General features: G+C 40.0%; 1 protein-coding gene across 1 annotated transcript in view; it reads right to left on the bottom strand.

Annotated features, from left to right (window-relative positions):
• RASGRF2 (Ras protein-specific guanine nucleotide-releasing factor 2) overlaps positions 1 to 22,133 on the bottom strand; it is a 432,531-nt gene that overhangs the window by 250,099 nt on the left and 160,299 nt on the right. The window contains exons 3-7 of the mRNA XM_006889857.1: positions 18,941 to 19,088; positions 16,731 to 16,820; positions 11,637 to 11,890; positions 7,699 to 7,778; positions 6,353 to 6,546 (exon numbers count right to left, since the gene is read on the bottom strand). Coding sequence (XP_006889919.1) covers positions 6,353 to 6,546; positions 7,699 to 7,778; positions 11,637 to 11,890; positions 16,731 to 16,820; positions 18,941 to 19,088 — 766 coding nt within the window. The remainder of the gene's footprint in view (positions 1 to 6,352; positions 6,547 to 7,698; positions 7,779 to 11,636; positions 11,891 to 16,730; positions 16,821 to 18,940; positions 19,089 to 22,133) is intronic.

Here is a 22,133-nt window from a genome sequence, read left to right as displayed (position 1 = left end):
CTGGCTTGTTATAACACAAGGAAAACCCACAACACGGAGTTTAGTGAACAGTGTCATATTTTAGAGAGGAGCGTGGCTAAGAATCAACTGCGTAGATTTTACATTCAGTAGCCAGCATCTTCCTCTTTTGGAGCTAAGAAGTCCTGAAACTAAAGGGGGGAAAAAGGAGGGGGGGCAAGCAAAGGAAGTTGGCAGGGAAGTGGGACAGCCTCCAAAGGGCTCATCTGTGTGTTCAAAAGCTGATTAAAAAAGATTTTTTAGAAAATACAGGAATCATAGTAAGTTCTGGCTCAATGAGTCATAATTCTGCTTTCAATTATGGAACAAATACTTGCCACCTTACAGACATTAGTTAGGTAGCTTTGATCCGCAATTAGAATAAACAGAAAAGCGAGCAGTAGTAGCAAGTGGCTACTTTTTAGAAAACAACTAACACCCATTCTTGTCAGGGACAAAAGGCCTGATCAACTCTCCAACATGGACTTCTGACACAGAAACATCTAAATGAACAGATGAAGCCAACATAAGTAGCAGCAGCAAAGCCACTCTAAATAAAAAGGATGTTAATGATGGCATTATTTTCCACAACAAATTTCTTGGCAACATTAGGACTTAACTGGTATGATGGTTCAGCTGAGGATAACTTCACAGCATCATTCGAATGCTACAGTTCTTCCACATCTCCATAGTTCAGCATAGTTCAGTAATAGCAGCAATCAAATGACTTGACAAAGGGCACAGAAGGAAGTAGAATGCAAAACATTCTCCAACTCAGACACAGACTAAAAGTTCCCAAAGACCCTTACTTCTCCCTTATCCCCCAAAACTAACCTCTCTTCCATATCCAAACTCAAAGAAAAATCTACCCCAAAGCCCCACTGGTGGACAAAGATTGCCTCTTTCAATTGCTCTCCTGAAGCAAAAAGTGTACACCTTCATCCTAAAATGTCCAGTGCTACCTGGGATTGAGTTGTAGGGCAGAAGTACTGTGGTCCCTTATTCACTATTGCAAGAACATGGTGAACCACAATCGAATGGACTGAGAAAATGTAGTACATTCACACAATGGAATATGCAGCATGCAGGAACAATGATTTTGTAAATTACTACCTAACTTGGGAGGGACTGGAGAGCATTATGCTGAGTGAACTAACTCAGTCCCACAAGGACAAATACTGTCTAAGACGATTATTGTAGAATGAGTATGAGGATCCAAGAGGGGAGGGGAGAGCAGAGGGGTGAGAATGGGGGGGCGGTAATCATAGGTCTGCACAGTTTGATGGGCAAGGTGGAGGGGAGTGGAGGAAACTGGAAATATCAAGTATGAAAAACACTGAATTCAGACTTTGTAAATAAATCAGTATTTAAAAAAAAAATAGAAAAAGAAGTACAGATGCTTTGACAAGGTGTGCAGAGGAAGCGAGCACGTCCTGAACTATCTGAGACAGTAAACATCTTAATTACGACTTCATCTCAATAGTGAAAGGAGAAAAAAAAAAAATGACAAGAAGGACAGAATGAAACCAGTAAAAGAAAACCTTCAAACTCCTGGAAAGGTGACTTCTGTAAGTGTTTTCTGTGGTCTCTCCCAGAGAGAAGGCAAGGAGGGAGATGTACCAAGTAAACAGAACAGAGGAGAGGCACCGAGGAGAATGAGGCCTTTGGAAGCAAATGGGCACTTCCCCCTTATATTTAAAACACAGGGACACATCAGCAAGATTGCAGGTTTGGCCCCAGACCACTGCAATAAAGCAAATTACACAAGAAAGTGAACTGCATTTTTTTTTGTTGTTTCCTAGTGCATGTGAAAGTTATGTTTATACTATACTGTAGTCTATTAAGCAAGAGCACTATGGAAAAGTTTGAAATATTGCCAAGAATTTAAAAAAATTGACAGACATGTGTTGGAAAAATGGTGCAAATAGACTTGCCTGATGCAAGTTTACCACAAACCATCAATTTGGAAAAAGGACAGAGCTATATCTGCAAAGCACAATCAAGTGAACCAGTAGTAAAATGAAATACGCCTGTAAACAGTTGAGGGAAACCAAATAAAGACCATCTAGTATTTTTTCAATTTGCTCAATTCTTGCAATTCAACCAATGTGAGTTAAATTCTTTAAACTTGAGGTTTCTACAGCAACTTTTCCTGGCTTTCCTGATGAGACTTTTAGCTACTCTCTACTGGAAGAAGTCTGAAAACGTCACTATCTGAGCCTGCAGGTAAATTTCTGGGCATTGAGTCCACTATAATCTTGAGGAATCCTAAACTAACACCAGGATCCTGGCAAGAACAAACAGTTACACAACCCAAACTTCCAGAGCCAACAGAATCCCCTTAGGATCACAGAGTGAAAAATACTCTGAGAAATAATCAGAGCTAGCATCTTGAACACACCGCAGACCGCCAAGAAAACTAATAGGTCTGTTTGGGAGAGGGTAAAACCAAGATTCTCCTTGGAGGCTAGGATTTTAAAGTTCCGTCTTACATACTTTGGGTACGTGGCCAGCAGGAACCAATCCTTGGAGGAGGACATCATGCTTGGAAAGGATGGAAGGGACAGCACAGGAGAGGAAGACCTCAGATGAGAAGGATTAATACAGTAACTGGGGTAAACGGGGTGTCGGAATCAGTGAGACTGGCTCACAACAGAGCAGGGTTCAGAACTGTTGTATACAGGGTCACTATGAGTTTCAGGCAACTTGATGGCCCATAACAACAACTGCTTCAAATCAGAGATTAAGGAATAAACACTGAGATTAAGAAATAAATAACTGGCTCAATTGTTTTCCTCAATATTATGACTCAAAGGCAAGTAAGATACCCTAAAGACTTTGACCAGTCTTAGGGCTTTTTCTGAGACTATGGGAATTGTTCAAGGCAATCAAAATGCTGAGTCATTGCTATTGGACTTAAAACTCCAAAGGGAGAAAAAGATAAATGGTGGAAGGGTATCCAAGCATTTTTTAAGACATTTAAAAAAAAAGGTCTTTCCAAGATCCTGTAGCCAACTGTGCTTAGAGACCCGATATAAAGTGTAAGTTGAGTTATGCCATTTTGAAACACTAAATCACACCAGCAAAGAATTAGATGGAACCAGAAAAGGCATTCACAGGCTGATCTAGGTTTTTCTTTAAATATTCCATACGTATGGTATGGTATGGTATGGTATGGTATGGTATGGTATGGTATGGTATGGTATGGTATGGTATGGTATGGAGACAGGACACATCCCTGGCATGCGCCCTTCCCAATTTTGAACCATGCAGTGTTTCCTTGCTCTGTCCTGACGACTGCCTCTTGGTCCAAGTATAGGTTTCTATGAGCACGATCAAGTGTTCTTGTATTCCCATTCTTCTCAGAGTCAACCACAGTTTGTTATGATCCACACAGTCAAACGCCTTTACATAGTCAATGAAACACAGATATACATTCCTCTGGTATTCCCTGCTTTCGCTAAGATCCATCTAATATAAGCTACAATATCCCTAGTACCACGACCCCTTCTAAACCCAGCTTGGACTTCTGGCAGTTCTCTGCTGATGTGTTGTTCCAGTCGTTTCTGGATAATCTTCAACAGACTCTTGCTTGCATGTGAAATTAATGATATTGTTCTATAGTTTCCACACTCTGTTGGGTCACCCTTCTTTGGGATGGGTACAAATATAGATCTCCCCAGTCAGTTGGCCAAATGGTTGTTCTCCAAATTTCTTGGCACAACTTGGTGAGCACATCCAGGGTAGCATCTGTTAGCTGAAATATGTCAACTGGTATACCGTCTATTCCTGGGGCCTTATTTTTTGCTGTTTCCTTCAAAGCAGCTTGAACTTCTTCCTTCATCACTATAGGCTCTTGCTCATATATGTCCTGTCTCCATACCTTTTCAACCTGTATGCAGACCAGATTATCTAGGAGGCTGGGCTCTATGAGGAGAAATGTGGGATCAAGATTGGTGGAAGATCTATCAACAACCTACGATATGCAGATGATACAACCGTGCTTGCTGAAACTGAAGAGGACCTGAAGCACTTGCTGCAGAGGGTCAAAGACTGCAGCCTCCAATATGGATTGAGGCTCAATGTCCAGAAGACAAAGATTCTCACCACTGGGCCAATTGGCAGCATCAGGATGGATGGTGAAGAGATTGAGATTGTTCATAGCTTCAGTTTGCTTGGCTCCACAGTCAACATTCTCAGCACCAGCAGCCAGGAAATTAGAAGATGTATTGCCATGGGAAAGTCTGCTGTTAGGGACCTCTCCAAAGCACTGAAGAGCAATGGTGTCTCTTTGGAGACCAAGGTGCGTCTGATACAGGCCATGGTCTTTGTTATCACTTGTTATGCATCAGAGAGTTGGACAATGACTAAGGAGGATAGAAGGAGAACTGATGCCTTTGAGCTTTGGTGCTGGAGAAGAGTATTGAAAAGTACCGTGGACTGCTAGGAAAACAAACAGATTCATCCTGGAAAGGGTCAAACTGGGCTGCTCCTTGGAGGCAAAGATTCTGAGGCTCCGTCTAACATACTTTGGACATGTTGCAAGGAGGGACATGTCCTTGGAGAGGGACATCATGCTTGGTAGGGTGGAGGGACAGCAGAGAAGGGGAAGGGCCCCCATGAGTTGGACTGATTCAGTGATTGGGGTAATTGGGATGGGTGTGTCAGAGACGGTGCGATTGGCACAAGACAGAGCAGAGTTTAGGGCTGTTGTACATAGGGTCGCTATGAGTCGCAAGCGACTCGACAGCACATAACAACAACAACAACAACATTCCATGTGTTTTTAAAACTCTACCTTTGTATACCCACCTGACTTGAAAGCTACCAAACAGATATAATCTGGGGTATTTAATCATTCTTGCTGCTGCTAGGTGTAGCTGAGTCGATATCTACTCATATAGTGATCCCATGTGACAGGGAAAACTGTCCCAGAGGGTTTTCTAGACTGTAATCTTTATGGGAACAGATGACCAAGTTCCTTCCACAGAGAGATCGCGTGGGTTTGAACCACTAACCTTTTTGATAGTGTCCAATTATTTAATTGTTGCACCACCACAGCTCTTCATTAATTGTCTCCAAGTAAACACTAAAGACTCAAATAAAATCTTAGAACATAATTATATTACATAAATCTAGTTGTAAGTAAACCTTAAATTGTAATTTTTTTTTAATTTTAGGTATAGTGGGAAAATTTTTCATTTTCTCTTGTGAAATAATGCCTCAGAGAGGCAAAAAAGTTCAAACAATTCTAAAAAATTACAAAGTTTCACTGTCCTTAAGTGGTTTCAAATGTACCTTCTTGGTTTTTAAACATCACCCTAAACTCCCAGGGTAACCACTGGATTTTAAGGAAGATTGAAAAACTTTAAGATGAACAATTATTTACCAGAGCAACATTTCTTTCTGAGGCTACAAAATGCTTACTTGGGGTCCGAGATGCCAGTTTCGGAGGACAAAGAGCTCCTGACTGACCGTAACACATATGATTAGTGGAATCGGTTTACCACATGACAATTTTCAGGCCTGGCCGGAAGCCCTATAAATTCCACAGTGGGAACACTCAATGCTTTCCAAAAAAACAAAATCAACGCTTCTCAAAAGAACAGGAGATTCAATACACATTTGGCACGTGCACTCCTCGAGTGCTCCCGATGGCAAAGCCCAGATACAGGCAAGAATGCAAGGACTTAATCACTTGGGTTGTGCACGTTACAGAAAGGGAACGCCAGTTTCTGTATAGCCATCTGACCAGGAGCCATGAGTCCTTCCTGGCACCAAAACCTCCACAGCGCCTGGGACTAGTGAGGTGCTCCCTGAGCTCCCCAAGATTCCAGCCAAGGGTTTCTCAACAGCAATCACAATTGGTCAGTGGGTGGTGGTGGGGGGGAAACAGAGACTTTCCTAGCGGCCATCACAGTCCCCAGGAATCTTTTATGCAACCAGTTATGTTCCACAAACTGGAACATTTGCACAGCGTCCTATTTCTGTAAACCTAATAATATTTTTAAACATGCTGGAGGAGGAGACTCCATGGAAGAGGTCTGTGTGGGATCGTTTTGTAAAGAGAAAACTGCTGCTTTTTCAAAAGCCCATACCCCATTTATTTGCTGGAAAAAGAACTAGTTTTTCTTATGTGTACTAGGCACTGAAGGAGAATGTGTGGCACAATATTTGTTCACCTCAGGGTCAGGGTCAAGTTCAAGAATGAATCAGAAGAAGCAAACACACACAGTAATAATGCCTTACACATGGTTACGTGGAAAGAGCCTTACACTTTTCTTTCTGAAAATCCCATGCCTGGGTAATATTCAGCAGAGTAAGTGGCTCAGCAAATGCATAGCAAGTGATTTACCTGGAACATCGGATAGGTCAGAAACGTTTCCAGCATCCTGCCCTCGCAGGCGGGGTTCGCTTCATACTGTTTTAAGAGTTTGTCAAAATCTCTGTTTTGCTTACAATTGGCGAGTACTTGGAGGCTGTATTGGTGATTACGCACAAATTCTTGATAAATGTTCAGCATCGGGAGTAAAATGTCAAACAGGTCAGCTAGAACGAAGAAGCACGCATGGTGGTTACTCATGGTGTGCAGTGAATGACCAGCGCAAGGGGAGAGACAGTGGCCATTTTTAGGGGATAGCAGAGTGGCTCTCCGCACCTGGTGGCAGGCACTCACAGGGCCCCCAGGCTGACGCTGGAAGGACTGAGCTGGTGGGATGTACCTCAGGACAGAGCCTGACTCCCTTGCCAAACAAGGCATGGCAAGGGGTTAGAAAGAAACCACTGAGGTAGAGCCAGGGGGCAAGGAGACACAATCACAGTAGCTACGGATGCTCATTTAGCAGGAAATATAGACCACAGACTGAATTCACTGAACAGCACTGAATTCACTGAATAGCACAGAGTCTTAGGCTGGTAGTTCATTTTCTTGGGTGCTAACCAAGAGGTTGGAAGTTCAAATTCACCCAGAGGCACTTTAAAAAACCAGGTATTCTAGACAGTGCATCAGAGACAGTGAGGTAAGAACAGGACAGAGCAGGGTTTAGGGCTCTTGTACATAGATAGGGCTGCTATGAGTTACAAGTGACTAGACGGCACATTAACAACAACAACAACATTCTAGAAAAAGAAAATAAAACACCTTTCCATGGAAAGTCTATGGGCAATATCCCATGGATCAGAGTCTACTTGAAGACAGCAATGGGGATTTCCCCTTCATCCCCTAGTAAGCTGACTCATTCACTCATTGTCATCAATTTGGAATGGTCTCTTAGCTGAGTCTCCCCTGGGTTTTTGAAAGGCTCTAAACTGCACGAGGAGATTGTCCATCTTTTGCCCATAATGCTACTGAATCAAACCGTGTGGATTCAAACCACGGTGGGTTCAAGCAACCAGAGAGGTTCTCCCTTGGAGTTAGCAACACAACTAAGTCCCTACGGACTAGCCACCAGTTGTTATTGGTGTTGTTGTGTACCGTCAAGTTGGAACTGACCCATAGCTGACCCTCTGGCAGGTTTTCAGAGGCAGTTAATTGCAGGAGAGGAGACTGCCCATCTTTCTCTCCTGGTGCAGCTGGTGGATTTGGGATTGCAGTGCAGCTTCTTGCCACTAGGCCACCAGAGTTCCCTAATTATAGACAGAACTCTCCCAATTATAGTCATATTGAAAACAAAATCTTCTATCTTAATAATGTGCACTTACCTAATATTAAAGTAGGCCAGTTAGCTATTCGAGCCTTCAATCCTTGATGAAATATTTCATGAAGAAACATGATTGTTTCACTATTAAAAAAAAACACAAACAAACAGGGGAAATTATATGATTTAGTAACTAGAATGCTGCTGCTTTTTTTTTTTTTTTAAAGAAGTCTTCAGTCCTTAACTCTTTAATATAAACGTGTCTTACAGGGTCTCCACACTCCATACCTATAATCAATCTTCTAAATAATCTCAAACATCCAAAGAAAATTCTGAGCTAAATTTCAAAAATTGGAGGAAAGGAAGGAAGCATCAAATCATTGTTCTCTAGCACTTTCTGTCAATTTGTCAATGAGCTTCCTGCAGTGAGAATGGAGTACTTTAAGTGTTAATGAGAAGACTGAAGTTACTATCCTTTTTCTCTTCAGATTTGATTGCAGCTGACAGTTTTCTCACCAAAATAAGTTTTGACAGAAAAGGGGAAAGCCACGGCAGAGATGTGGCAGAATTCTGCCGAAACCCCTAACATATCAAAAAGAGGAATGTAACATTCTTTTCAAAAGGGTGAAGCCTACATAGATATACTAAAATAAAAGCCACGCACAAATTAGTGGAGAGGTGAAATCCCTAGGGGGTCAAGGAGAATAGTTGTAGTAGTTGTTGTTAGATGCCATCCAGCCAAGTACGACTCAGTATGACCCTATGAACAGACCTGAACTCTGTCCTGTCCTGTGTCGTCCTCATCATGTGTAGTTAGTAAAGGTGAAGCATTTTCCACCTTTTCCTTATTAGAAGTAGCCTTGCAGGAATAAAATTTTAAAGCCTTTTCTGAATTAACACATTGACACAATCAAAGAATTATTCATCTAAGTGAGATCCTGGTTGCTATAAGTCAAGTTTCATTAAACGAAGCATTAAGAAATAGTTCTATTTTCAAAAGATTCTTGAAATAAAATAGATATTTGGTAGTACTGAAGTAGTGTAGATGCCATCAAGCTGGTTCCAACTCAGAGCAACAGAATGAAGCACTGCATCACCGTCCCTAGTGGTGGTGCTGCTAGGTGACCCTATGAACAACAGATTTGAACCACGTCTAGTTTCAATATTATCGGTAAGTCATTCAATGTCCATTCCATCCTTTTAGGTGAAAAGCTAAAAATCTCCAGTTCTCAGATTCTCTTGAATCTAGGGTTTTGATGCACCTTCCGTTTTCACCAACAGATGCACTTGGTAAAACACGGGAAGCTAATTTCACTATTCCTGTCTTAATTGCTGGTGACTCTAATAGACACACAACCTTCTAAAGTTCTGGTCTCTATTCAAGTTGTTGCTTCATCAACTGCCACCCTCTCTGTCCCACATGGTTTATTTTCTCTCTTGACTGGATTGTTGCTAGATGAGTATTAGTATGGTATCATTTTCTTTATCTTAAAGAAGCAAAACTTCTTTTGATTTGCCCTCAGCTATACCACCCCGGTTTCTCAGGTATTTTTCTCACTTCTCCCTCTTCCCCACTTCTCTAGCTACATGATCTGATCTGAAGTGTTCCTTATAGTGACGCTCCTTGAGAGAGTTGTTAATGGTCACTCCAAATCTTTTCTCACCATTCTCCCTCAAAATCCTTTAATCAGGCTTTGAATTATCAATAAAGACTAAGTTGCTAAATCCAACGGTCAATTTTCCACTAACATTATATTTCATCTAAATCACCTTTTAGATAAAACTGCTCTTTCACTCATTTCCCCAATTCCTAAGATAATCCGTTTTCCTCGTTCTTATCCCATAACATTGACTGATCCTCTACAGTTTTCCTCACTGATTACTTCTCATCTCCTTACCTTCTAAATTTTGGGAGGCCCTCAGGTTCAGTCCTTAATCCTCTTCTCTTATCCATCTGTACCTGCTTCCTTGGCAATCACATTTGGACTATCTGCTTTATATATCATCCCTATGCTGGTAGACTCCCAAACGTCTACTTCTCAGTAACCCACATTAGTACCCACCCTTGACCACTTAGATGGCTAATAACATCTTCCACTTGACAAGTCTCAGGTAAAATTGTTCTCCTTTAGCCTGCTTTCACCTCGCCCTTCCTCATCAAGTAGCTGAAACGCCATCCTTCTAGTCACGTTCAAACAAAGCCTCAGAACTGTATGTGTCTTTTCACTTTCTCTCAAAATCCACATCAATCCATTGACAAATCTACTCATTCCATATTTAAGATAGCATTACAATCATCTCTTGCCTGGATTGTTCCCATATCCACCCAACAGGCATACTTGCTACAATCACCTCATTTAAATGTATGCAAATAGACCAAATTACTGTCCCTGTGGCTATTTCTGGTTTCTTGTACTCTATTTTCAACAGCAAGGCCAGGATGTGCATTTTTTTTCTTCCTTCTTTTTATTAATGATTTTTTCATGCAACATATATATTTTTTTACAACATATTCTTTCCATTTAATTTTTAGGATGAGCTTTTTACAACATAATTCATGGTCGGTCTTTTCTCTGCTTAAATGGTTCCCCATTACATTCATCTTGAAAGTGATTGTCTTTACAAAATATTACCTGTTACTTCTCTGACTTCTCCCTCTTCTCCACTTCTCTAGACACACTTATCTTTAGAGTTCTTGCTTCAAAATCTTGGCACTCTGTTTACACCATGCTTCCTCTAGACTTTAGATAAGCACATGAATAATTCCTTGTCAACTTCAAGTCTTTCCTCAAACATTACCTTGTCTTTCAGACCTTTCTAAAGGTTGATTATATTGGCAGGGGGGAAATGGCATAGCTACATAATGAAATTATGTGCATTTTTTAAAAGAAATCAGAACATTCTTTTGGCTGTAACTGATGTTAGATGCCACCAAGTCAGTCCCAACTCACTTAACTCCACGTACAACAGAATGAAGCACTGTGCAGTCCTACACTTCCTTCACAATCATCGTCATGTTTGAGCTTACTGTTTCAGGCTCTTTAGCACTCCATCTCACTCAGAGTCTTCCTCTTTTTTCACTATCTCTCTTATTTTTCCAAGCATAATGTCTGTGCCAAGGGACTATTCCAAAGAACTCTTTAAATGCCAATATGGACATACCTCCAGGATATTTTCTTAAGTGAAAAGAGAAATTGTCTATTAAAATATACTGCCTTTGGTGTAAGAAAGGGATAAATAAGACTGTATCTTTTTACTTGCTTATATAGATCTTGTTGTTGTGTACCACTGAGTTGTAACTGATGCTCCAGTAGGTCTTCCGAGGCTGTTAACTGGATGGGAGGAGAATGCCCATCCTCCTCCAGCAGAGCAGCTGGTGGGTTCAAACTGTGTGACTTTAGGTCTGCAGCACAGCTTTTTGCCACTAGGCCACCAGACTCCCTTATAAAGGATATACAAAATAATGTCTCCCCCAAGAAGTGGAGGAAACAGGGTAAGAGATAAAGACAGAGTGAGAGTGAGACTTATAAATGTAACCTGATGTTGTTTTGATTTTTGAGCTATTAATGAGGGCAGAGATATTCTACCACATTCACTAAAGAATCCTGAGCACTAAGGACACTATAAATATTTATCAAATGATTAAATCACCAGGAATTTCAGACTTTGTATTGGTTTTCTTCTCCCTAAAATATTTCTGTGTAATTACATGTAAAGCTCCATTAATTACCCATTCCTCTTGGTTTATGAGGGAGATTATCTTCCCAAAAAAACTCACATAAAGGCTAGAAAACATATGTCAACTAGTGAAAAAAAAAAAAAAGAAGTCAACTAAGATAAAAATTTGGAGGATGTAGACAATAAGGAAACACAAATAAATGATAACCTTATTTTCAACATTATAAACATGGCAAGATGAAGTTATGAAACATGAAATAAAAATCTTTTTTAAATGCATAACTGTGCTGTTTACATGAATGCTTGCTTTATGGAAAAGCAAACCTGTTGAGAAAAATACTGCTGACGTCATCATGGCTGATGGGTGGCTTTTTGGAACTGGCCGCCATTCGCAGGGGCCTGAGGAACCCGTTGACCAGGACGTAGAGCTGGTGAACATATTCTGACTCGGCTTCCACCATGGTGAACACAATCTGGTTTCTCTTCCTCATGCTTTCGGCATGAGGAGAACAGATGTAATCCTGCACGATGGTCTTCCACTTCCTTCTACACAGCCATCCTCGCATGAAGCTCTGCACCTGCAGGGCAAAAACAAGAAGGAATCTTCCAGAAGGATGAGACTGGTTCTCCAGAGGGCAGCAGCCATCAGTGTGAGAGAAAACACATCTGTTCGTTTCATCAAGTAATTTTTCACATAATACACGGACACAATGAAGAGCTTGGACAGAGACAGGGAAATGTAGAACAAAATTCAAAATTATACATACTTTAAAAGACCAGACTTATTCTGACAGAGCCAGATGCAAACTCTGAGACAGTGGTGTAGAGCCACCACCACACCTACTACTGAACATGTGTATTTTCTCCAAGATTTTGCTGACATAAGGAAGGTGAGGCTATTCCTTGGAAAAGGACCTTATGCTTGTGGAGGGCTAGCAAAGCAGAGGAAGGCCCTCAATGGGATGGGAGACTTAGGCAATGGGCGCAAGTGTGTCAGAGATGACGAGGATGGCACAAGATAGGGCAGGGTTCAGATCAATCATTCAAAGGGTCGTTATGAGTCATACTCGATTGGTGGCTCCTAACAACAACAACAAGGGGGGAAAAGTCACAGTATGGGTTTGGTTGTGTTAGTTTTGCTTTTTTTTTTAAAAAAAAAATAGAATAACATTCGACACTTTAAAATACCATATCCTGTATTGTTGCTTTCCTTCTTTTTTTCTATCAAGTAACAGAAGATGGGCAATCTCTTCCTATGTAGTAACAAAAAGATGGGTAATCTCCCGCCCTGCAATTAACCATCTCTGAAAACCCACCAGAGGGTCAGGTATACGTCAATGGTACATAAAAACAACAGAATGCTTACGTATTACTGAATTTATACATACACAGCCCTCCCTACTTATGCTAGACTGTACCCAAAATACTAGTAGGGGGAAAAAAATCTAAATATAAAGGGTCTGTTGGGAAGAGAACTGGAGAAAGAACATAGTCCCAGGTCACCCCCTGAGTGATGACAACACACTGAATTATGACAATCTCTCTGTACCTTTCCATTTTCTCATCAGTGGAATCCAGGAGCTGAGCTGGGTTAAGTGTATTGGTCCTGAGCTTTCAGAATATTCCTCTTTCACCAGTCCACTAATGGTGCCCCCAATAGGATAAATAATGGTGTGTCTTTTCCAAATAGTGAGGGGGTGGGCGATTCATCTATTTTGACTTCTATCTCAGATTTACAATTTTCTTCCATAAATAATTCTTAGGTTCTAGAAACTTACCTAGATGGTCTCTAGAATATAATACTATGATAGATGTGGTTATTAACATTTCAAGAAAGGAGCAAGTTGAATCTTCATTCCTTAACAATGCAGTATCATAATTTGGGGGGTTAAAAAGCTTAGTTAAACCCTTCTTTTTTATAAGTCAGTAGGCTAAGGATCACATTATGTCACAGAGCAGGCCACTGTGCATCAAGATTTTGTGCTTTTCTATGTCTTTTCTTTAACTGCAAGGACCCTCTTTCACATGAGCAAAACACACGTGAAGGATCTGCAAGGATTGTTTCATGGAAAGAGTTTTAAATAAATATTTTTAACAAAACATGATAGTCTCTAGTTTTGATCTCAATTTCATAGGCAGGATTTGAAAAATCAGAGGTAAGCAATTTTGGGAAAAGATATAGTGGTCTGTGAATTTAACCAATCAACAGACAAGTTTATCTGAACAACTTTCAAACACCCTGCTAAGTGGTGGGTGCTGAGTGTCAAAGAGCAATGTGTCCGAATTCTTAACACAAAGGGGGTTCTGCCACTACCCAACTGGATGACTCTGAGCAAGTTTACTCAATCTTAAACTCCTTAGTTACAAAATAACTGACCACAGAACATCTGTACTGATAGAATAAGTTATGTGTTATGTGTGAGCAGGAAGTCCCAGAGGCAGAGTCTATAAGGTGTTGAACTGATGACCCAAAGGCTGTCCCCTCTGGTGATTCAAATCCACCAGCTTCTCTGTGGGAGAAAGACAACCTCTTCCCATGCTATTTACAGCCTCAAATTAACCCTCTATGAGTCCATCCCGGCCCAATAGCAATAACTTTTGAGTTTATATGTCAATGGTAACTCCAACAACGGTTGCAAATTTACATATCCCCGGGGGAAAAAAATCAAATCACTATCAAACTTTTAAAAAGTATTACTTTTATATGTTCAATCATTCTTTTTTAAAAATACTACCTGAGTGAAAATGTATACAGCAAACTGATTTTCATTCAACAATTAATACACATCTTCTTTTAAATCTGTATTGTTGTGTTGCTGTGTACAATAGAGTTGGAATTGATTCACAGCTGACTCTCCAGCGGGATCTCAGAGGTAGTTAATCGCATGAGAGGAAACTGTCCATCCTTCTCCTGTGGACCAGCTGGTAGCCTTAAACCACACGTCTTTGGGACTGCGGTGCAGCTTCTTGCCACTAGGCCACCAGAGCATACCCACATTAATAAGCATTCTTCTTGCTTCATAGTTGTGGTTCACATTTCCATTAATCCTTCTGTGTTATCCCTTCCCATTTTCTGAGCTTTGTCACTAGGAAAAACACTACTCGTTTTGATCATGTGGTGGATTTCTTTTTTTTTTTTTAAAGAGTAAGTCTCTCTCTGATATTGTAAGGAGTTACACTGCCAATCCAAAGACATGTGTTTTGAATCCACTAGTTTCTCCTAGGGAGAAATATGGGCAATCTTGTCCCTCTGAAAATCTACCGGAGGGTCAGCTATGAGTCAATTCTGTCTTAATGGCATGTAACAACAACAGTGATGTTTGAATGAAAGTTAAGCCATAGATGTTAAGTTTAGTTCCAGGCTCAAAGGGTGATTAAGGTCCACAGACTCAGGGGTTCCACCTGTCTCTAACAGATCAGCAAGACTGGCTATTTTTATATTTTGGGTTTGTTTTGTCCCACATTTTTCTTTCACCTTATCTAGTATTATTTAACATATTGTTATATTTTTCATTTGTTCATACTATTTGACAAATACCATCTAAATCATCATTTATTTTAAAAACTATTTTATGTCCAAAGGATATCATGCTCGGAGTGATGAAGGGACAGTGCAGGAGAGGAAGACTCCAGATGAGATAGATTGATACAGTAACTAGGGCAATGGGGGTAGGTGTGTTAGAGTCAGTGAGACTGGCTCAGGACAAGGCAGGCTTCAGAGCTACTACACATAGGGTTACTATGGGTCACAGGTGACTCAACGGCACATAACAACAACAATAATAATTGTTATACAGGCACCAAAACAACAAAAGTCAACTATATTTTAAAAGAATTATGTGGTATATTAGAATAGATTGTATATTAGGGAAACAAAAATTTCTGCAATTACTAACTAATTTTAATATTTAATCTTAAATCACTTTGCCAAACAATACAGAAAAAAAGTAATTTCCAGACAGTCCACTTCACATGGACATTAGTTTGATTTGGGACATAAAAGGAAATAAAATTAAAGCTTATTTGTTATTGGTGGTGTTGTATGCTGTTGGGTCGAAACCAACTCATAACCGACGCTCCAGTGGGTTTTCAGGGACAGCCAACTGCATAGGAGGAGCCTGCCCGTCCTTCTCCTGTGGAGAAGCTGGTGGATTTGAAGATTTACAAATTTAAAAGGTATTCTCTCACTTAACAGAAATACTTTCAAAAGGCAACTCAATAAAATTGTGTGCCAAATGATATTTTTCTTTGACAACAGTTTTCTTTGTGCCAAATGATATTTTTCTGAACAACAGCTGATTTACTTATTTACCAATAGATTACTTTCTGCAACAAAATGAAGAATATTTTTATTTATATGTTCTAAATAGTCTTAAAAGAAAGGCAATAACATAAATACAATTTTAAAAATTCCTTTTTTAGAAAGGATCCTTTTTTTCTTTTCATTTAGGAAAAACTGAAAGCATTATAAATTAATCCTCACAATCATTAAATCAAGACCTGCATAATATTTACTTAATGGTCTGCTATAGGGAACTCTGGTGGGTTAGTCGTAAGGAGTTGCTCTGCCAAAGGTATGTGTTTTGAATCGACCAGCTGCTCCTCAGGAGAAAGCTGGGGTAAGTGTGGGTTGGTTCTGACTCAACAACAACAATGCTCTGGCATAAGTACAGAGGAATAGTTTAAAAAGAAAAGATTAGGAAAAATATAAGATTTAACAACAGGTATTTAGAACAAATTTTTCAAACGTGGAACATTTCCAAATACAGTTGAAAACAAAAAACAACAAACCAACAAAACCTGAAAATGCTTTATACAGGACTATTAAGATCATGGAGCATAAAACCTGAATGTCATCAATCAAACTGCTGGAGACTACAGAGCGCGCCAGTGTGGAGTCCGTATCAAAAGTTCTAAAGTTATAAACGGCAGTAAGGGGGGAACAGCTGCTGCTTTTGTGTCTGTCAAGCAACAATAATAAAACTGAAAATGAAGCAGATAAGCTAATTTGCTCATTGTGTCACATAGTAAAGGGAAAAAAATTCTAAATAGCCCTGAAGGCAATTATCTTTTTAAATGTAATTTTAAAAAAAAAAAAGAAGAAGAAAAATCAAACCAAACTGTAAAAAAATAAAAGCAGCACAAAATGAACAGATTAAATAGCACTTAAGAGCCCAATTTGAGAATTCTGTTGTTTTACCATCTGGTTTTGGGATCCTTCCTAATGAGGTCAAAGAGGATTCCCAGCATTGGAAAGAAATCTCAAGCTGAAACTTCTCCAGTTAGGGAACCATGTCTGGAAGCTCAGAAGGCAAGTCTGGAACCATTAGAACAAAAACTTCAAAGGACTTCCAGTTTAGGGACCGTGGCAAACTATAGCACAAAGCCCTTCAAAGTTAGAAAGTCTCAATGTCCTACCTTTTTAATTTTTTTAATGTCTGGATCTTCATCTTCTTGGTTGCTTTGGTAAGGTCTCATGCGTTCCTTGGTTTTATTAAGAGCAATAATCTGTAACACAAAAGTAGTCCATTTTAGGGTTTGGAAAATAGTAGATTATAGCCATAAACCATTACAAAGTTCAGCTTCAAAGAGAAATGAGGAACTCTTCAAAGAAGACTCACTTTGTATGTACCTCCTCTCCCCAGGGTACTGAAGCAGGGAAGGCATGCACTTCATCTCAAAACTGGTGTTACCAATAAAGTGTTTGCAAGAAGTGGCTGTAGAGAGTATAAACTGGGCTGTGGAGTTGGGAGACATGGTGATCCAAAACTGGTAGCTCAACTGGGGCATGAGGTCAGAGGATAAAGTAGGACAAAATTCATCTTGCCTGCCAGTGATAATCAGGCCTAGTTCTCCTCAGGATTTCAGTAACATATCAGCTGCCTCTCCTGAAGCTGGCTGCCCATAATACCTGTGTTTTCAAGTGCTGTAATACTTAACTCATAGTTCTTACTTTCCATGGACAACTTCTAGAAGTACATAAGGTAGAGCAGGCTTACAGTTTTCCTTGGGGAAACAGTTAACTACAGAGGGACATGTGCAGAGCCCTGAGGTAAGTCCAAGTCAGCCAAGAATATTTCTCAGAAAAGGTGAGTGCCTTTGAAACCTGAGATCCCTTTATATTTCCAGCTGAGTTCTAGAACTATGAGGGAAAACTCGAGATCAGACAGCCTCTCAAGTATACATAGGAATACAATTTTCCTAAATTACCTCTCAGTTCCAAGCTCTTACAGATAATAAGAATTTATACAGGTTTACTAGCCTGTAAGCACAAATACTTAACAAGTGAAGAGCTCATAAATGCCCTCTCTAAATTGTCCTTACATTTTTGCTCCCAATATCAACTCTATTCCTCTGCCATTTTCTGGTAGGGAAGTGGGAAAATAAAAAGAGTGGGAAATAAATTATGGCTTCTGTCAAAAGACCACAGAAGACATACCTGTTAGTGACAGTTTTTAGCTAGAATCCCTATTCAGATTAAAATAGAACATAGTGAAGACATAAACACATATAAACAAGTATAAGGGAAGACTGCCTGGTGCTGAGTTTTTCTCTTGGAGTAAATACCAACCTCTCTCACTTAGCAGACAAGCATCTGCCTTAGCTTACTGCAGCAAATAAAGCACATGATAATTTTCTCTTAAATTACAGTGCCTGCTGTAGTCTTTTCAAAACGTAGGTTTGTTAAGATTTTTGTTGTTGTTTCTACTGTATCAGATTTCAGGGTCTAATCATGAAGTTAACAACTCTAATGATATGGTGAGCACAGTCTGCAACTTATCATCACAAGTGAAACTACCACACTGCATTGGGAAGCAACTGGCACCCATAGTCTGCTTAATGGAGGACAGGCAGTAAAAGTCCCTCAGCAGTATCCACAGAGAGTGTCCTGGGGAAAGGTGTGAGGAATGAAGAGTTTCTGTCAACATTCCTATCCAGTTCGTTAATTATTGGTCACTTCTCATGAGGGATGGTAAGAATAACAAGTGAAACTGCATATAAATTTCTGTGTATGGCCTAAGGAGAGAGGGAGAGAGAGACTGAGAGGTTGAGATTGAGATTGAGATTCCAGCACACCACCACAGAGATGGGCTCCCTGACCACATTCCTCTCTCATTTGGGGTTAAACACTATGTGGGGTGTGGAGAGTTCTAGAAGGTTATACTCTGGGGAGAGGGAACAAGGGAAAGAGGCCTGAAATTTCTTATATTTTAACCCAAATACATCATTCAAACTTCTAGATCCAGTCAGCTAGAAAAATGTAATCTTTATTAATTCATTTTGGGTCCTTCCTTAGGTGAAATTTTAGACTTTAATCAAAATGATGACACTCATTTCACTAATATAAGAGTCAACCTTAAAACAGTAAATGTAATGATCAATTATTAAATGTCTGATCTATAAAAAATAATGATATATGCACATGTATCACAGTATTATGACACTGTTCTGTAACACATTTCCCTAACCTTAATATACACATGGATTCACGTTTTTACCAACAACCAAGCCACACGTATATTCATGGCATAGGAAGCTGGTTTGAGATAAAAAATTGCCATGAATAAATTTTAGCTCATCATGAGGAGATGATGGTAAACAGAAGGAATGCATTGGCTGAGAAATACCTCTGATTTAAGCCTTTCAATTTCGGTATCTTGATCTTCAAGTTGATGTCGGAGTTGATTAGCAGCAATTTTTTCTGTCTCTACGATCTGAACTAGATGAATATACTTCTGCATTAACACTTCCCTCTCAATCAAAATGTCTGCATAACTTGAAAGAAAATTCCACAGTTAGTCATCAAGATATTATTCTACTACAATTGCTGCTAGAGACTGCATGTATATATAACTCCACACATTTTGTTAGCTCTACTGTAACTTAAATAAACATCAACTTTCTGTTTACACTTGATGTCTTTCAACTCCATAGATATTGGTTCATTACCTTGTCACATGCCTTTTATTAAAAGTCCATTTAATAATGCCTGACACCACAATTTTATCATACAAATGACAACAATGCAAAGGAAATCTTAGTACCTTTTAACAAAGAAAATTATCTCTCTCTTGTAACAAAGAAACTAAGCTTTTAAACTGATAAAACACACTTTGTTTCCAGGAATGTTACACAAAATAGTTCCCTGAGTTGAATGAAAGCAGTAAACAATATGCATTTGCTACAAGGCACTAATTATCACCAATGTGGAGGATGTGACCACTAGCTCTGCTTGGATCTTTTTAGGACTGTGAAACTATTGATAACTTTCTTTCTAAAATAAACAGGAGAGCCCTAATTCCATTATAGATAGAAATTTACTTTCCTTTAGAATGAATTTTTGTTGCTGAAGATTAAGAAATGCAGCCTGAAGTATGGAATGCATCTCAATGTCAAGAAAACAAAGGTTCTTACCACTGTACCAGTAGGCAGTGTCATGGTGGATGGAGAGGAGATTGAAACTGTCAACAGCTTCATCTTGCTTGGATCTACAATTAGTGCCCTTGGTACCAGCAGTCAGGAAACAAAGAGATGCATTGCACTGGGAAAATCTGCTGGTAGGGACATCTCCAAAATATGGAAGAGTAATGATGTCACATTGAAGACTAAGGTGTATCAGATTCAGGCCATAGTCTTTCTCATCACTTGTTAAGCATCTGAAGGCTGGGCAGTGAATAATGTTGACAAAAAAGAATTTATGCCTTTGAGCTCTGGTGTTGAAGAAGAGCATTGAACATCCCATGGATGGCCAGGAGAACAAACAGATATGTCTTAGAGAGGGTGCAGCCAGAGTGCTCTTTGGAGGCAAGAATGATGAGGCTTTGCCTCACTTTGGGCATGTTGCTAGGAGAGGCTATTTCTTGAAGAAGGACATGATGCTGGAAAGAGTGAAGGGTCAGTGAAGGAAAGGAAGACCCTCAACCAGGTGGATTAACTCCGTGACTACTGCAATGAGCTCTGTGTATCAGGAAGTGTGAGGATGGTGCAGGACAGATCAGGGTTCAAATCTTTTGTTCATAGGATTGCTATGAGTCATACTTGACTCAGTGGCACCTAACAACAACCACCGCCTGTATTGATGAGTAATTAATTTAAAAATATTTTTTAAAAAAATCAAGCCCATTGCAGCTGAGTCAATTCCAATTCCAAGTGACGTACAGGACAGAGCAGAAGTGCCCTGTAGTTTCCAAGGCTGTAATCTCTGTGGAAGCAGACAGATGTATCTTTTTTTCATGGAGCAGCTCATGGGTTTGAACTGTCAATGTTCTAGTTAGTAACCAAGCACTTAATTATAATGATTAAATAACAACAGCTCACTACCACTGAATCAGAATCCACCCATAGCTGACTATACCACCAGAGCTCCTCCATTAATAAAAAACTCAAAAACTTATTGCTATCAAGTTGGAAACAACTCCTAACAGCCCCTCCAGTGGAATTTCCGAGGCTGTGAACAGCCTAGGAGGAGACTGCCTATCTCTCACTATCCTGTGGTGTGGCTGATGATCCAAAACACCAGAGAGGTACCCTCTTCAGGTTAGCAGTCAATTCCATATGGACAAGGCTACCAGAGCTCTCTTCATTAACAAAAACAGTTACTTGTTAGTATTTATTATGTACATAGGCTGAGCCACATGTTACCTAACTTCATTTTACCAGCAACTCCAAGATGTTACCCTATTATTCAGAGAAAGAACGGCCCCTCCCAGTGGCAATCTAATGACCTTGGGTCACATAGCTGGAGGGTGGCAGAGCGAGAGTTCAATGTCTATCTGATTCAAAGTCTATGTTTTAACTGAAAGCTAAACTGGCTTAAATATTTAATAGAAGCAAGAACACAGCCAGCATATCTTAAAAATGTCTACTTAACCTATGTTGTTGTTAGGTGTCACTGACTTACCTGCTGTTCATAGGGTCACTGAGATTGACCCTATGAACTCACAGTGACCCTATGAGCAACCTAGAACCTTGCCCTATCCTGCACCATCTTCAAAATCTCTGACCATTTGAGCCCAGTGTTACAGTCACTGGGTCAATCCACTTTGCTGAAGATCTTCCTCTCTTCCGTTTACTCTCCACCTTGCCAAACATGGTGCCCTTTTCCAAGGACTGGACCATCCTAACACCATGCCCAAAGTATGTGGGATGAAGTTCCGCCATCCTTGCCTCCAAGGAGCACCATGACTGCACTTTCTTTAAGACATACTTGCTTGTTCTTCTGTCCAACCCCACAACTCAAAGGCATTGATTCTTCTTCTGTCATTCTTAGTCACTGTCCAACTGTCAGATGCATAGTTAGTAACTGAAATGGCCATGGCTTGAATCAGGTCCTCCTTAGTCTTTAAACTAATATTATTGCTCCTTAGAACTTTGAAGATGCCTTTGACAGCAGATCTTCCCAACTGCAACACGTCTTCTGATCTTGAATGTGGTAGTAAGGGTGTTGACTGTGGAGCCAAAAAAGATCAAATTGTTGGCAACTTCAATCTTTTCTCCAACTATGATGCTGCTGCCTAATGGCCCAGTAGTGAGGATTTTTTTTTCTACGCCAGGGATGCATCCTATCTCCATACCTTTTCAACCTATATGCAGAACAGATTATCCGGGAGGCTGGGCTCTATGAGGAGAAATATGGGGTCAAGATTGGTGGACGATTTATCAATAACCTGCTTTATGCAGATGACACAACCCTGCTTGCTGAAACTGAAGAGGATCTGAAGCGCCTGCTGCAGAGTGTCCAGGACTACAATATGGATTGAGGCTCAATGTCAAGAAGACAAAGATTCTCACCACTGGACCAAATGGCAGCATCAGGATAGA

The sequence above is a fragment of the Elephantulus edwardii genome, unplaced genomic scaffold (genome assembly GCF_000299155.1).
Source record: "Elephantulus edwardii isolate Elephantulus edwardi_28Jun2011 unplaced genomic scaffold, EleEdw1.0 scaffold00082, whole genome shotgun sequence".
NCBI classification, from domain to species: Eukaryota; Metazoa; Chordata; class Mammalia; order Macroscelidea; family Macroscelididae; genus Elephantulus; species Elephantulus edwardii.
The sequence above is the reverse complement of the archived record's forward strand: the minus strand, read 5'-3'. Positions and strand labels throughout refer to the sequence as shown.